We start from the raw sequence: 15,145 nt of genomic DNA, 5'->3' as shown, positions 1-15,145 counted from the left end.
CAATAAATTTCTGGTTGACTCTCGAAAAGCTGAACAAATTATTCGCCTCAATTTATAACAATCTGGTGCCGTGACTCGGATAAGGGCTATCCATTGGAAGCTCCTCACGGGGCAGCTGATAGCTGCCTTGGCAGCGAGCCCTGATCAGGAGTCTTCCCTCTGGGACCCTTACCAACGAACCCAAATTCGGTGGCAAGCAAAGAATAGCCGGCAACCCCTTAATCTTTATACACGAAGTCCCGGGCGAAGACACAGGACTGTGTAAGTACCTTTCAGTGGTCCTTCGGGGCTACTGAGGTTGCTCCATTTAAAGGGAATGGGGGCTGCTCGGTTGGGGTTGGGATCCCGGAGTGTAATGAGTGAGACGTCTCTGTGAGAGGACGTGAGTGTGGACCTCATAGTAGTGCGTTTCCCACACCCAGCAATGGGCTGGGCCACGAATTGAGGGCAGCGTGGAGGTGTATGTAAGAAGGCACTCAGGAAGATGGGACAGAGGAAAAGCAAGCCCTCTGGTCCCATGGGTGGGGGAACCCCTGTAAAGCTTCCCCAAATTCCTCCAGATAGCCCATTAGGACTAATGATTAAAAATTGGGATGCCTTCCCCTCCAGGAAAGGAAAGGACAAGGTGAAAATGGTGCACTACTGCATAGAGGTTTGGGGAGGGAAACAAATAAGAGGAGACCATTTGTACTGGCCAGTGTTTGGTTCATTTGAGGATTAGATATGTCAGGCTTTAAATATTTATGTGAGTTCTAAAGAGCCCTTGAACTTAGAGGAAAGCAAGTATGCCTCCCTCTAGATAGTGGGGAAAATTCGCACTAAGTTGTTTGCACTTAGTACTAGGGAGAAGAAGAAAAGATTGAAAGAGGATACAGACTTACTCGATTCCACCCCTCCACCCTACATACCTCCTCCCCCTCCACCCCTACCTCCACATTCACCACAACATCCTGAACCCTCTGCCCCAGTACAAGATGACTCGGTACAAGATGAGTCGGAGGGGGATGAGGTGAATGTTGAGCTCCAGGGGAATAACCAGCGGGTAACTAGAAACCAGACTAGGAAAAGGTGGGAGGACCTCCCCAGCTGATAGCGCAGCTCGGGGAGGGAGAAATTGCGATTTCAGTGTGTTGTGTGTTGTGTCCCGATTGCAGTGTGGTGTGTCCCAGTTTCGGTGTGGTGTGTCTGTTACATCCGGATGTGCGTGCTTGTGTGTGTGTGTGTGTGTGTGTGTGTATGTGTGAGTGAAATCGTGAAGCACGGTGCGGTGTTACTAAGATACAGAGACACGGCCCGATGGTGCTGGAGAGCACATACGTGGGGCAGCTAGCAGCCCACACTACCTGATGGAGCGGGTGGTGCGCATGCATGCCACGGGCTGTCCCTGGCGAGCGAGGGGAGCGCGGCGCGGGGCTTAAGTCGGGGCTTGCAAAGGTGCTTTAGGCGCAGCCTAGCTGATAGCACAGCGGGCGCGCGGGCACATGCCGTGGTTTGGGGAGCTGCTTTGAACGCCGCTAGCTGATAGCGCAGCTAGTGGGAGCGTGGTACAAGGTGAGAGTTACGAGCACCGCTTACAAGCATCACTGGTTGGTAAAGGGCTTGCAAAAGTAGCCAGCCAACCCGGCTAGGCTAAGAGTTCTGTTGTGCGATAGCACTGTCCTTTAGCGTTAAAAGATGCCACTGAGAGCTCCTTTGCATTATGGGGTTTGCTGTTTGGTTCTTGTTACAAGTGAGAGGCAATCTGCCCACAGTGGCTGCAGAACTCCAAGCTCAGGCCGAGGGAGCCCAGCCTCCCAGACAGGCTCTCCACAGCTGGTTTCAGCTTGAACCAAGTCAGTCTCTTCATCCATCAGGGAACTCGGTAGTCATAGAGCAGGAGGACAGAGAGAGAGACAGAGTATTCTTGAGAGGGATATACCAAAGTTCAACAAGTTGCTATCTAGTCTTTGACTGGGAATATCCACCAGTAGAACGGGCGCTTAGGAACCCCTTGAGGCAGGGTCTGGAAGGGGTAATCCCCTGTTTTGTGTGCAGATTGACAACCTTTTGCTAGAAGCCAGACTGGCACACAGCTTGGGTTCTCCTCCGATGCTTGAAGTGTCAGAGGAGGTGGTATTGTATTTCATATAGACAGAGATCCACATGTCGTGCATGTACCCCTGAATTACCGAGATACTATAACCCAGGGGTTGAACAAGCAAGGTGTGAAATAGTGAATTTGATCTGTGAGAAAAGCCACCTAGTCCCTGAAACCTGAGTCGTGTTTGAAGAAGATTGAGAAAGGATAAAGGAGTGGCACAGCCTTAGCATTAAAAGGAAGAACGAAGGAAATTTTTTTCTCCTTTTCTTTTCTCCCCAGTAGTTTAGATTGAACCCTTAGGAGTTCGTAAATTTATGTGGGACAGGGCAGAAAAGGGGGGATGAATGTGTGTGAATGAGAGGCGGGCTGGTTACCCCAGACCTGCTAGGTGAGAGCGGTAGTCTCCCATGCTGTGTTTCCGTCTTTTTCGCGAGAAAAGCAGCCAGTAAAGAGACGAAGCAAGTGATAAAAAGAGTGAGAGAACCCCCTGCCGGGGAAACCGGGACTAGGTCTTAGGGAAAGAGTGGGACCCCTATGTAGGGGAGGAAAATAAAAGATAATTAATTGGGAAGAAAAAAAAAAAAGGTAAAAAGAGGGTTTTCTTGACATAATCTATTGGGGAAAAATAAAAGGTAAAATGTATTGGGAGGGGCCCCTAAAAATTCTGCTGGATTGAGGGATAAGAATGCCCAAGAACATCCAGGATTAAACCTGCTGGGTTGACGGATTAATATTCCAAAAGCATCCAGGGTTGATTCAAACCTGCTGGGTTGAGGGATTAACATTCCAAGAGCACCCAGAATTGAGTTTGCTGTGTTGAGATATTAATATTCAAGAGCACCCAGGATTGAGTAAAAATTTTGCCAGTTTGAGGTTAAGCCTGAGAGGATCTGGGGTTGGGAACAACACAGCTAGATTGAGGGGTATCCAAGAACACTGGGACTGGCCAGGGACACCTAAAAGTGTAATAAGTGTGTTGAAAAATAAAAGGTACCTTGTTGTTCTAGTTGTTTTGTTGTGTGTGAGAGTAAGTGAAAAATAAAGTTAAGTGAATGTGGACGAATGAAAGTATATGTATGCAATCCTGCCCTGTTAGGCAGCCTCACTGTGCTCCCCTCGTGTGACCCACAGACACAGGTTACGATCCGATGAACAAAAGGACTACAGCTGACCATTGGAGAGTAACGAGCCAACCCGGAAACCTGAAGGTCACCTTGAAGAAAAACTAATGGACTCAGTGTGGATAATCCAGATAGACCAAGAAGGGGAACAAAAAGGATACACTTACCCCTTGGCTGATGAGTATAGAGTAGTGTGTAAAGAAATACGTTGTGATTGTTATCCTTTTGTGTGCTTTGTTTGTAAAACTTGCCAAGAACGGTGGTGGGTCCATTGCCGCAAAGGAAAGCCACCTACTGGGATTTGCTCCAGCTGCTACAAGCTAGAGCGAGGACTAACAAGAATCATATTAGAGTTAGGGGAATTGGAGAATAAGTGGGTAAGGTTCAAATCAGAAGAGTAGTGGGAGGTTTACAGAAAAGGGGTTAACCCTGAGAATTTTTGTTTCCACCTGAATGAACCTGCCCCCTTTGTTGCCCATATTGTAAACCGGTGTTGTCGGAAAGAACTGAAAGAAATCCCATGTGACTCATCCCTGGTCAAGGATAAGAACTGAGAGCAGTATAAGGCTAGAAGGGGAAAAGGGAATGGATGCACTGGAGAGTACCACTGCTGCCAAGAAGATGGTAATCCCCGCGGCTCAAAGCACCCGAGTTGGCAAGCAAGGCAGAGGGGAAAGAACCAGGCTCTTCCCAATCCCAAGTGGAATAATGCAGAGATACTCCAAATATTACCGACTGGGTATTGATAATCTCCCCAAAGGTACCGACTCAACCACCCCGGGTAGATAAAAAGGGCAACAAGCTAAAAGGGGAATGGTAGGGAATTATGAGTTAAGTGTAAAACCAGGACTCCATCCTCCTTGGCAAGTTATCGTTATTGTAATTCTGATTATGTTATTACCAGGAAGATATTCTCAATTTTCACATCAACCCTTTAAGTAGATATTAACCCGAGTAGGTAGGAAGGAAATTCAAACTCAGATATCGTCCAGATCTCCTAGTTTTACATCGTCATTATGCACATTGGCCCCCATCGAACCATGTCTAAATAAAATAGGTTTCTATATGTGTCCAGCATCAAATCCAGGAAAGGGATATTGCAATTACCCCGGGGAATACTTCTGTGGGTATTGGGGCTGTGAAACATTAGCATCGGATTGGTCAGTAGAAGGAGATCAATGGCTTAGTGTTTCTTGGGGACCCCATGGCTGTAAAGCTCTGCAGAAGGACTGGTCGGGTGGCATAGTCAGTCAGGGGAATTGTCAATTTGTGTATCTGAATGTAACTAAACCATCAGATCCAGGATGGACAGTAGGACAAACATGGGGTTTTCGGTTCGTGGAACCCGGTAAGGACAGAGGTAACATGTCTACCATAAAGAAGGAGCCTATCCCACCAGATACCCGACCAGTAGGCCCTAACCCGGTAATAGCTAAAGACAGAGAGCCAAGTTATGTTGAAATAATCAGTAATCAAAGTAACGCAGAAATGGAAAATTCAACTGTTGTTACCCAGACAATAGTACCCCCTAGCGAGGATTCTCGATTTAACACCCTTTGGAAGCTGGTAGAGGGAGCATACCGGGTCTTGAATGTAACTAACCCCCGGCTTACAGAGCATTGTTGGCTTTGCTTTGATGTTAACCCCCCATTTTATGAAACTGTTGTTAGAATATCAGAAAAAGGCAAGATGTGCAAATGGCAGTAACCCCCCTTCATGTAATTGGAAAGATTCGCGGGAGCAAGGAATCACATTAGCCTCAGTAACAGGGAAGGGGAGATGCATTAGCCGAGTGCCCCAGCACATAGAGTTCCTGTGCGAAACAATGACTACAGCAAAACGAGAGGATAAGTCAACCAAGTGGTTACTCCCTGCTAAGAACACAAAGTGGATCTGTGCAAAAAGAGGACTCACACCCTGCATCTCCCTAGAAATTTTCAATGATACCTCAAATTACTGCACACAAGTAGTTATAATCCCAAAAATTATATATCACCCTCAAGAATGCTCATGGGGGGAGTGGGTGTAAGCACGGGAGTGGCCTCCTTAGTAAACCAAACGAAAGAATTTCATTCTTTAAGGGTAGCAGTGGACGAAGACTTAGAGCAAATAGAGCAATCGATATCAGCCTTAGAGAAATCAGTAAGATCCCTATCTGAAGTGGTTTTGCAAAATAGGAGAGGATTAGACCTCCTGTTCCTACAGCAAAGAGGGCTATGTGCAGCACTCAGAGAGGAGTGTTGTATCTATGCAGATCACACAGGGGTAATCAGGGAAACCTGGTTCAACAGTTCCCCGTAGCTGACTACCCTATTGTCCACAATTGCAGGGCCCCTAATTTTGCTGATTTTGGGACTAACCTTTAGCCCGTGTATTTTTAATAAGATCATAAACATAGTAAAGGGATATGAACCCACACCGGAGGATCCTGAGACTAATGAAACCTTAGCCCTTAGCTTACAAGAACTAAAAAGGTTTGATGAACAAAATAAAGAAAAAGAAAAGGGGGGATTGTGATAAGTTAGAAAAGACTCTGTTCATCAAGACAAAAAGGGGAAGCCTTGTGTAGATAACAGAAAACCAAAGGGGAAGCCTTGTGTAAATAACAGGAATCCAAAGGGGAAACCTTGTGTAGATATCAGGACTTGAGCTTAGGTGCATATAACATATAACCTTATATGGAAAAGACCATTACAGGGCCGTGGACTTTCACCGAGGAAGAAGAGAGGAGCCTTCCTCAAACGACCACCAGAGAGTAAAAGAAGACCCCCTGGCAACAGAGGGCGCAAGCGCAGAGTACACCCAGAGATACCACAGACACGGAAGAAAGAGAGTATAAAGAGACTGGGGAGGGGGAAACGGGGTGAGCCGTAGGCGGAGCGGTAACTCCCCGGCTGCACCCAGCGCTGTTTGCTTGCCATTGCTTGCTGTAATCAATAAATTTCTGATTGACTCTCGAAAGGCTGAACAAATTATTCGCCTCAATTTATAACACCCCGGAGCGGCTGTGAGGGGGTTGTAGGTGCGGAATTTATTTCCTTATTGTTCCCTACAGGCGGTTCGCTACAGCCCCGTGCGCCGCCTGCGTCCGTTTTAAGTTAGAAAACTGCAAACAGCCAAATGGCGTTGGGGTGATGTTCTCCCCTGTCATATTTCGTTTCAGGAGTGGTGGCCAGCTGTTAATTCCTAGAGTTCTGGGGTACGCGGCTGCGTTCCAACGGCGCAAGCGCCCCCCAGCCCAGGCAGAGCACGCACAATGTGTTTTGTCCCCTCCGGTTGCCCGTAACTCCCCGCCGAGCTACGGCGGGACGGTGGGCGCCACTTCCCACGCGTCAAGAAACACCGAGAGAACTAGCATTCCCAGCATGCTCCTTACCTGTGCGCATGCGCAATGCCCACTCGAGCGTTCATCTTGGCAGCTGTTTCTTCCAGCTCCTCACGGCCGCAGGGACTACAATTCCTAGTGTACCTCGCGGCGCCCACGCGTGCGTAGCGCGCTCGTCCGCCATCTTGGCCCGAGTAACCGCCGTCACCGCCGCCGCTAAACAAACCCGAGCCCGGCACTGGCGAACGGTGGGGGGAGGGGGGGAGGGTTGCGGCTGCCGCGGAGCCTTCGATGTACTGGGCACGGCCGGGCAGGTGGGTCCTGCTCCCCGCCCTACTCAGGGCAGTCCGCCTCAGGGTGAGGGGCAGCTCCGTTTCCGGGACGGCGGGGACCCGCCGCCCCCTTACGGGCCCAGGCAGCGCCCCGGCCCCCGCTCGCCGGCGCTGCCGCTCCGGCCGATGCGGGGAAGCAGCACCAGCCGCCACCCGCTTCCTCTCTCTCTTTCTCCGATCCCGGCGGGGACCCAGTGTCTCTGGTTCCGGCCGGTCCCCCACGCCCAGGGCCCGGGAAGGGCGGGCTGCCCGGGTGGCGGCTGCCTTCGGGCGCCCTTGTAGGAGACCCTCCCCCCCTCCAACCCCACGCTGGAAGCTGCGACGGCGTCAGGGCTTTTGTTCCCGGTGCCCACCCCTCCCCACCCCCACTGTCGTGCCGTTCCCTGCCCGGCCCAAGCCCCACTTGCCCAACTCGCCTCCGGCTGCTCTTTTTCCTTTTTTATCCTCGTCGCATCGGGGAGATGCGCCCTCTGTCCCCGCTACCCACGGAATCTCGCTGCGTTGGGATCGAGGTGTTCCCGTGTTTAGCTTATTTTTGGGGGGAGGGGGCTGGTGTTGGTATGTGGAGAGCAAATTTTCACGCACCATGTTTTTGCTATCCTGTCATATAATATAGGCTGGCGCAAAACGCATTCTCCGGGGGGAAGGGAGCGTGCGGTTCGCTGGAAGAATTATTTTAATGAGTACTCTGCATAAAGAGAGGGAGGAGACTTAAACATCATTTCGGAGAGCGTTTCAGCCTGAAAAAAATAGGCTTCAGAAGGAGGTAGGACACTGTAAAAAGGCTTGGGTGATGCATTTGAGCTAGAGAGTATAGGAAGTCCATGCACTTGTGAAACTGCCTAATTGCTTCATGCCACTACAAAGATTGGGGCGAGGATGGGAGCGAATATGTCGGTGGAGTTGTGAGCAGGCTGAGGAGTTAACATTAATTGGCTTGGGAAATCGATAAATTATGGGCTTGAGCGTTTATATTCCTTTTCCAGCGAGACTGAGCTCTGTGGCAGCACAGACACAAGGGAAGGATGCCTGTGGTGTGGCCTACTCTTCTGGACCTCAGTAGGGATGAGTGCAAGAGGATCCTTCGCAAATTGGGTACAGTAAGATACAAGTTGTGGGTCTGTATTTTGCCCTTTTAAGATTTGCTTTCATGCTGCTTGCATGAAATATTTTCATATGTCTGCAGGCAACTGCAAGTAATTTCCTGCGTTTTCCATGTGTCATTGGTTTGACAGCGCTGGCTTAAAGTTATGTTTGGCTGACACTCTCAGCCCTAGCAAAATGAGTAGAGAAGAATTGTTTTGATTTGGTTGAATCTCTCTTGGATGTCCTAGTTGCCATGTTCCAGGGCTGGTTTCTTCTGTCACTATTAACATGCAACAAAATTTTCTGTGAAAAGAGAACCTTTGGGGTTGCTTTTTTTTTTCTGTTTTGTTGTGGGTTTTGATTTTTTTCCCCCAATTCTGTATTAGACACCTTTTTGTACCCCAAAAAACATAGTGGAGTCCTGGTTTAACTGTCACTGTAGGGATGAATCAAGTATTGGAGTTATTATTGTGAAGACATAAAACAGGATTTTAAAAAATGCTGTTCATGATTTGCAGTTACACAGGTTGTCAGGCAAGTGGGAAAATGATGTCCTCACTCAACTCCCATAACCAGAGGAGTCTTTTTCATTGTTTCAAATGTAGCTCAGTATTTGAGGCCCCTGCCCAAGAGATAGACACTGCAAGATATTTTTGTGCTCTGTCCTTGTAGATCTAAGTGTATGAGGAGAGATGCTTCTGTGTTTTGGAAAGTAACAAAACATTTGCTCTTTCCTCACTTATCTGCTTTTGGCTAGTGCAGGGGAGAGAATCCTTTGTTAGACCTTTGATCTGATCCAGCACAGTTGGTTTTGAGTTCTTATGGCTGAATTTGTGTAATTAAGGGTTTGGGGTTTTGCCAGTTAAATGATACTAGATGGGAAAAGAAAAAAGCTTTCTATTTTTCAGAGTTTCTTCTGAGGACCATAATCTAGGAGATAATGTCAAGAAGAAAGTTGAGGCTCCCTCTAACTTCCTGTGACTGTCAAGTGACAGCTTTTCTTATTCTGATTTTGTTTGACTGCTAAGACATGGTGTGCTGTGTTTGTTAACTGTGCCACGGTTCTCATACATGGTGGAGCCATCCACTTTACTTTTTGAGAGTTGAGAATTTATTTTCCCTCCCTTTGCCCTTTTTATTTCATTTCTTGGGAATATGGGATTTGCGTGCTGTTGAAACAGTGATGCAGATGTTTAACACAACATTGCAACAAGTTGTACTATATGTTAAGGTGACAACCCTAAGTTTTAAGCGAGGCTCAAGAAGTACAGAAACTAGGAGAAGGTGCAGAGTACCAAAAGCATTTGACCAGATATGTGCTACTAAGTTTCATTAATGTAGCTGTGCTGGCTGGAAGCCTGGAAGAAAACTTTCACCTGGGCTAACAGTGGTGGGCTGGCAGAACCTTGCTAGTGCAGTTGAGCCAAACAGAACTGCAGCTACCCCTCCTTCAATGACATAAACTAGGCTGACAGGAAGGAAAAAAAAAATCAAAAATAGTAATTTTTGGTTTGCTGGCATGAGCTGTGTCCCCAAAAGGGGGCCCTGCCAGCATGGTAAGGCTGAGGCACTGCCTCTAGGAGCTGAGAAGAGGCACACCACGAGACTGGGAGGTGGAGGAGCACAGGCAGTGAGAACAGTAGCTATGTGACAGTCACATGCAGCAATAGCCATCTACTTTAGAGTCCTGCTTTTCCAGCTCACAGCCCAACATCTAATTTGGCTCATGGTACACCAGTAGTGGGAGTACTCTGTAAGGAGTGAAGCAGGGATGTAGGTGAGGCTGAAATGCATCTTGAGGTACACAGGACCTGGTGTTGATTGTGGTTTATTACTGAACGAGGTGATGATCGTAGCATCTAACACTAACAATAATGATATTTACTTGCCAAACCCATTTTAGCTATTTCATGTGTTTTGTGTGGTTGCATAAACACAAAGGGGAGGAAGTTACAGCTGTTCTGTAATCCTTACTAGCTTCCAAAAGACCAGAATATGCATTTTTACCGCTATAGTGTAGAGGCTCTTTATTTATAATGCAAAAGAAAAAAAAAAAAAACTGTACCCTTGATAAATAATTATATGGTTGCATCTGAGAATTACTTTAAGTTGTTAACAGAGGAAAATAATTAGTATCATAAATATTGTAATATGATTGTCTAAATAAATGTTGATATTAGTAATAACCATTGCATTAATTAGTGAATGTTTTATAACTGAAGCTGTAAATGCTTATGTAGGTCACTCGGCATCCCTGTGCAGGCTGCATAGTTAACCAAAGTTACTCTGCTTTTTGTTTTATCTACTTAATCACAACAGGAGAGCAGAATTTCTTTTCAGGAAATTCCTTGATTTCATTTGTAAATTAGCTCTTTGGAATCCTAAACTGAAAGCTTTTCAGAAAAGCATTAGTCTTTTCTTTTGCAGTGAACTTCAATGTTAGGTTTTGGCCTGCACTTTTATTCTTTGTTTTGGGTAACTAGGATCTGTTGTGGGGTTATTTGGGTTGGCTGCTGAAGTGGAGGTGTCAAATGAAAGGCACCTATGTCAGGATCAAGAGAATTTTTGTCTTGGGTTTCCCTAAACAGTGTGAAGCTGTGAAGAGCAAGTCATTCTTTGCCAAATTAGCAGGCTTAATTATTTGCATTAGGTGTATCTTCACCCTGTCTAGTAGGACAACATTCAAGTAGCCTTTTACATTTAAAAAATTTTTAAGTGCTGATGGCATGGCATCTCAGTCAGCTGGAATTACACATTTCTAGTAAATCAGAGTTGTATTTTTGTGAGTTAGCCTTTGTCATAGTTCTATGTTTAAGAATAGCTGGATTGTTTATTTTGTGTTGAGCAGGTTTAATTCATTGTGTTGCATTTCTTTCAGATTCAAGCAGTTGTACCATATCAAGTAAATAGGCATAAAAGATTATGATGATCATTTTTAACAAACTAGAGCTGATGTTGTCCATGCTGATTAGGGAAAGGCATACCAAGAAAACCAGTTGCACTTTTGATAGTGCATTTCTTTTCCAAGCCAAGCTTTTCCATAGAACTCATAATAATGATACATGTGAAGAGAATTCTGAACTACTCTCCAAACAGTTTCTTCGAGCTTTTTGCTGGAATTGTCAGGTCAGAGAAAGCTTGACACATTCATTTGCGTTTGTAAACTAGATAATCCTCTGTGATGAGACAATTTTTTCATAGAAATGTTTTATGCTGCAGAGTAATTGACTTTTGAAATGGCACTAAATAATTAAAAGACATGTTACTCTTAATGATTTTGGAAATCACTAGAATACCATCAGTAATATAGAAAACAACATTTTTTCCCCCCTTTGCTGTGAGCATTAAATAGAAATATTATTCGCTCTAATTCTTCAGAACTGGAGGCCTATGCAGGTGTCATCAGTGCCTTACGTGCACAGGGAGACCTTACAAAAGAGAAGAAGGATCTTCTTGGAGAACTCTCTAAAGTGCTTAGGTAACCCTGATCTTTTCAAACTAAGAACTGTGACCTGTTTTCTTTTAACGTGTTATATGCTTTTTCTTTCACCGGGATCACAACGTAAATCTGAATTTGGAGAAGTAATTCTCCATGTTGCCAAGGTTTCATTCCTGTTCTCCTTGGAGTTTTTAATAAGGAAAACAACCATCCTTCAGTGGTAGAAGCCTTACTGGTTTGTTGGTACTTTTTGGGATACTGAGTGTTAAAAGGGTTACAGTCAGGTCATGAATGTACACTGGCTTGTGGTTTTGTCACAGTAGAACTCCAAGGTCTTTGAACCCAAGGTACCTCAAGAAAGAATGCTGTGTGGCCTGTGTGAACTTTTCTGCCATATCCTTTAAATGCATTGATCTCATGAGGAGGTTGGATTCTAGCTGTTTTTCAAGGATACACTGTGAACAGTAATGTTCTTTTCATTCTTCAGTAATATTTTTGAGAAATAATACAATTCAGTCTCTCTGTGACAGCAAGGGTTAAGTGACAGTCTCTTAAATGTAAAGTCCTGTTCCCTTTATTCTCTTAGATAAATTATTCATAAGTTTAATTTTAGTTGGAATTTTTAGATGAATATTTGTGTCTTCCTCTGATTAAAATATATTGCTTTATTGTTTTTTTAATAGTATTTCAACAGAGCGACATCGTGCTGAAGTTCGGAGAGCAGTAAATGATGAACGACTAACAACGATTGCACACAAGTAAGTTCCAAGTAATTTTGTCACTGATTTCCAAAAGTACCTTTTGGGAAATCCATTATGCCTTAACTGAATGGTAGAATTTTGAGGATTGATGGTGGTTTAAAGGACCAGTAGTTAAAACACTTCATGGATGAAGGAATTACTGTACTAGATATACACGAACCTAGAAACAGTTATTTAGTACCATTACGTTTTGGATCCAAGGCTATTCCATTCACTGTACAAGTATAATGTAAGAAACAGTTTTTTTGGCATGGAGACCATTCTGTAAGATAGACCAGAATAAACAGAGAATGGAGAAAATAGAGACATTCCTAAGTAGGATGAACATGTTTGCTTTTGTTTGTTTGTTTTGCTTTTAGTTTTATTTTAATCAGTTTGGAAAGGCTGTATTAAGAGGGAAGAGAAAACTACATAGGAAAGAGAAAGAGAGGGGAAGAGGTAGCAGATTAGTGGAAAACAGTGTATCAGCATAGAAAGGAAAAAATGGTCAGAGTAGAAAAAGCTGCAGCAAGCTGATGACATCAGTGACCACCACTTTCGGTGATGCAGCTGCTGTGCTGGCATCAGCTGGTATTTGATTGATTTGATTGTATTTGATTCACAAGTTCCATGTGATTTTGAGAGGTGGAGGAGCAGTAGACCAAGTGGTTATATATTTTTGGTAATTACTTAATAATTTTACTGTTAAGGACTGTCTTTAAACAGAGCTGCATTGTAAGTAACTGTATTTTTTTCTTATTCTGTGTTACAGCTGTTGACTTTTTTATGTTTGACTGTTGTAGCTTTGATGTTGTGAGGAGAAAAGAAAGGAAATAATATGAATAGCAGGACACTTGGAGTTAGCAATTGTTTGATCCAAGTCTAGTCAAAATTGGCATACTGGTTTAGTGCTGTAGAAAGACTTAAGTTTTAATTTTCAAGTTTAAAGACTCAGAAGTATGCTGCTCACCAATCAAAACCCACCAATGTCCTTACACCCCTTTAAATAAAGGGTGGGGGAATAATGAAAAGCATGTCGTTGTCAAATCAGGATTCTTTTCCTGAATCAAGTTTTCCTTTTAAGTAGTACTTCTAGTCTTAGCATTTTGCAGAACATGAATAGTTTGTCCTGAGGTGTTGCACTTCAGTGAAATATTATAATCCAGATAAGGTGCAGTTTTGAAGTGCTGATTTTCTTTATTTTTCCTATGGTGATTCCTTATGAGTGATGGTTGGTAATATAGTATTTGACTTACATAATTCTCTTAACTCATTAGGAAAGCCTACTTTGCTAGCTTTTGTACCCTTTTTTTTTTGTATTTAAAATGTATCTTGGCTTATGTAGCTGTCCTTATACAATATGCATATGTATGAGGGATGCTGAAGCGTATCAAGATTTAACAACAGAGCAGATACTCTGCATTTTACAAGCTACTTTGTGATAGCTCTTGTTGCAACTTGCTTGAAATATTTCATGTGAGAAGTTATTTTTTAGAATATATTAATACATTAAATGGGTTGATTTGCTTAAAAACATTACAGCATTGAAAAATAATTTGCCATTTTGGTTTTGTTGATTTGACAAATGACTGATGTAAAACAGTCAAAAATATTTCTCCATCTAGATAAGAACAGTGTTTTTATGAAACATTCTAGTGTGACTGTAAGTACTAAGGTTAAGAGCAAGCTAGAGCAGAAGACAGCTTTCTGTTTTAGAAAGATGCTTAGGGTGCTTTTAAATAATCTCATGTTCTGTCACCTTGTTTGGGACTGCTTTAATAAGCATCAGAGGCTCTTCTGTTCAGGTAGAACAAAATTTGCCTTAGAAGCTGAGAGTTTTTCCCTGTAACATAATCCATTTCAATAGTCTTTTATGATCTCTGTTTGGTTTCTTGGTGTTTTCATAATCCAGAAGTAGAAAGTACAGCAACTGTACCTGAATAGTAGCTAACCTAATGTGGGGGGTTTGAGTATGGCATTCACACACCTCTGGCCCTTGAACAGCTCTGTAAAACAAAACAACAAAAGAAGAGTCAACTCTTCAATTTAAAATGGGAGGGTTTTTATATCAGGTGACAAAAATGCAAGGGCTTTCATGAAATAAAGGAAGTTGAGTATTAGTGCTTTAGTAGATCTTAAACTGCCTTTTAGACTTGCACTATTGGAAAAAAATGCACTCAAATAGGATACTGAGTATTTCAAAACTCATCAAAATACTTCAGAACATGCATTTCTGTTTAGTATGTCTGGACCAAACAGCTCTTCCGAGTGGTCCATAGAAGGTCGTCGACTGGTGCCACTGATGCCACGACTTGTTCCACAAACAGCTTTTACTGTTACCGCGAATGCTGTTGCCAATGCAGCCATTCAGCACAACGCGTCTCTTCCAGTTCCTGCAGAAACTGGAAACAAAGAAGGTGAGAGAAAGATGGGATTCTGCTGTAATCAATGGGAATGCAAAAACAACATCACAATAGAAACTGGTGTCTTAGATTTTAAGTGTTAAATATTAAAGATATTTTTTTTGAGGCCAGGTTGGACAGGGCTTGGAGCAACCCAGTCTAGTGGAAGGTGTCCCTGCTGATGGTAGGGTGTTGGAACTAGGTGAGCTTTAAAGTTCCTTCCAACCCAAACCATTCTATGAACCTGTAAAAAAATCCAACTATTTCTTACCAAACATTATTCACAGAAATATAAAATACCCCTTTTTTAAAGATACCTTCATGGTATCTGCAGCATTAGTCTGACTGCTTTGTGTTACTGACACTCTAGCAGCTGAAATATAAAAAGAACCCAGTTTGTCAGGAAATGACCTTCACTGATTAACTTCTTCAGCTCTGTAAACTTTAAAAACTTGAATTTGATGGCTAGATTTTGTAAAGTTTTATAAGTGATGAAAGCTGCTTCAGAATGTTTTATTTTAAGAATGCAAGTAGGTTTTGGTGAAAATCAAGAAAATACCGATTTGGGTTTTTTTCTTCAGATTAAATGTACTATGGGAGCAAGTATAAAGGTTGCTTTC

General features: G+C 43.7%; 1 protein-coding gene across 11 annotated transcripts in view; it reads left to right on the top strand.

Moving 5' to 3' along the window:
* The first annotated feature begins 6,648 nt into the window (after positions 1–6,648).
* Positions 6,649–15,145, top strand: part of EMSY (EMSY transcriptional repressor, BRCA2 interacting) — a 41,513-nt gene continuing 33,016 nt past the window's right edge. For 6 of the 11 annotated variants that reach the window (XM_053933088.1, XM_053933108.1, XM_053933070.1 and 3 more), the window contains exons 1-6: positions 6,650–6,840; positions 7,475–7,624; positions 7,845–7,953; positions 11,323–11,422; positions 12,067–12,141; positions 14,365–14,540. In XM_053933088.1, coding sequence (XP_053789063.1) covers positions 7,884–7,953; positions 11,323–11,422; positions 12,067–12,141; positions 14,365–14,540 — 421 coding nt within the window. In that variant the 5' untranslated portion in view covers positions 6,650–6,840; positions 7,475–7,624; positions 7,845–7,883. Of the gene's footprint in view, positions 6,841–7,474; positions 7,625–7,844; positions 7,954–11,322; positions 11,423–12,066; positions 12,142–14,364; positions 14,541–15,145 lie in introns of all 11 variants that reach the window. The other 5 variants (XM_053933079.1, XM_053933061.1, XM_053933045.1 and 2 more) reach the window with 2 other exon arrangements.

Source organism: Vidua chalybeata, chromosome 2 (genome assembly GCF_026979565.1).
Source record: "Vidua chalybeata isolate OUT-0048 chromosome 2, bVidCha1 merged haplotype, whole genome shotgun sequence".
NCBI classification, from domain to species: Eukaryota; Metazoa; Chordata; class Aves; order Passeriformes; family Viduidae; genus Vidua; species Vidua chalybeata.
The sequence above is the reverse complement of the archived record's forward strand: the minus strand, read 5'-3'. Positions and strand labels throughout refer to the sequence as shown.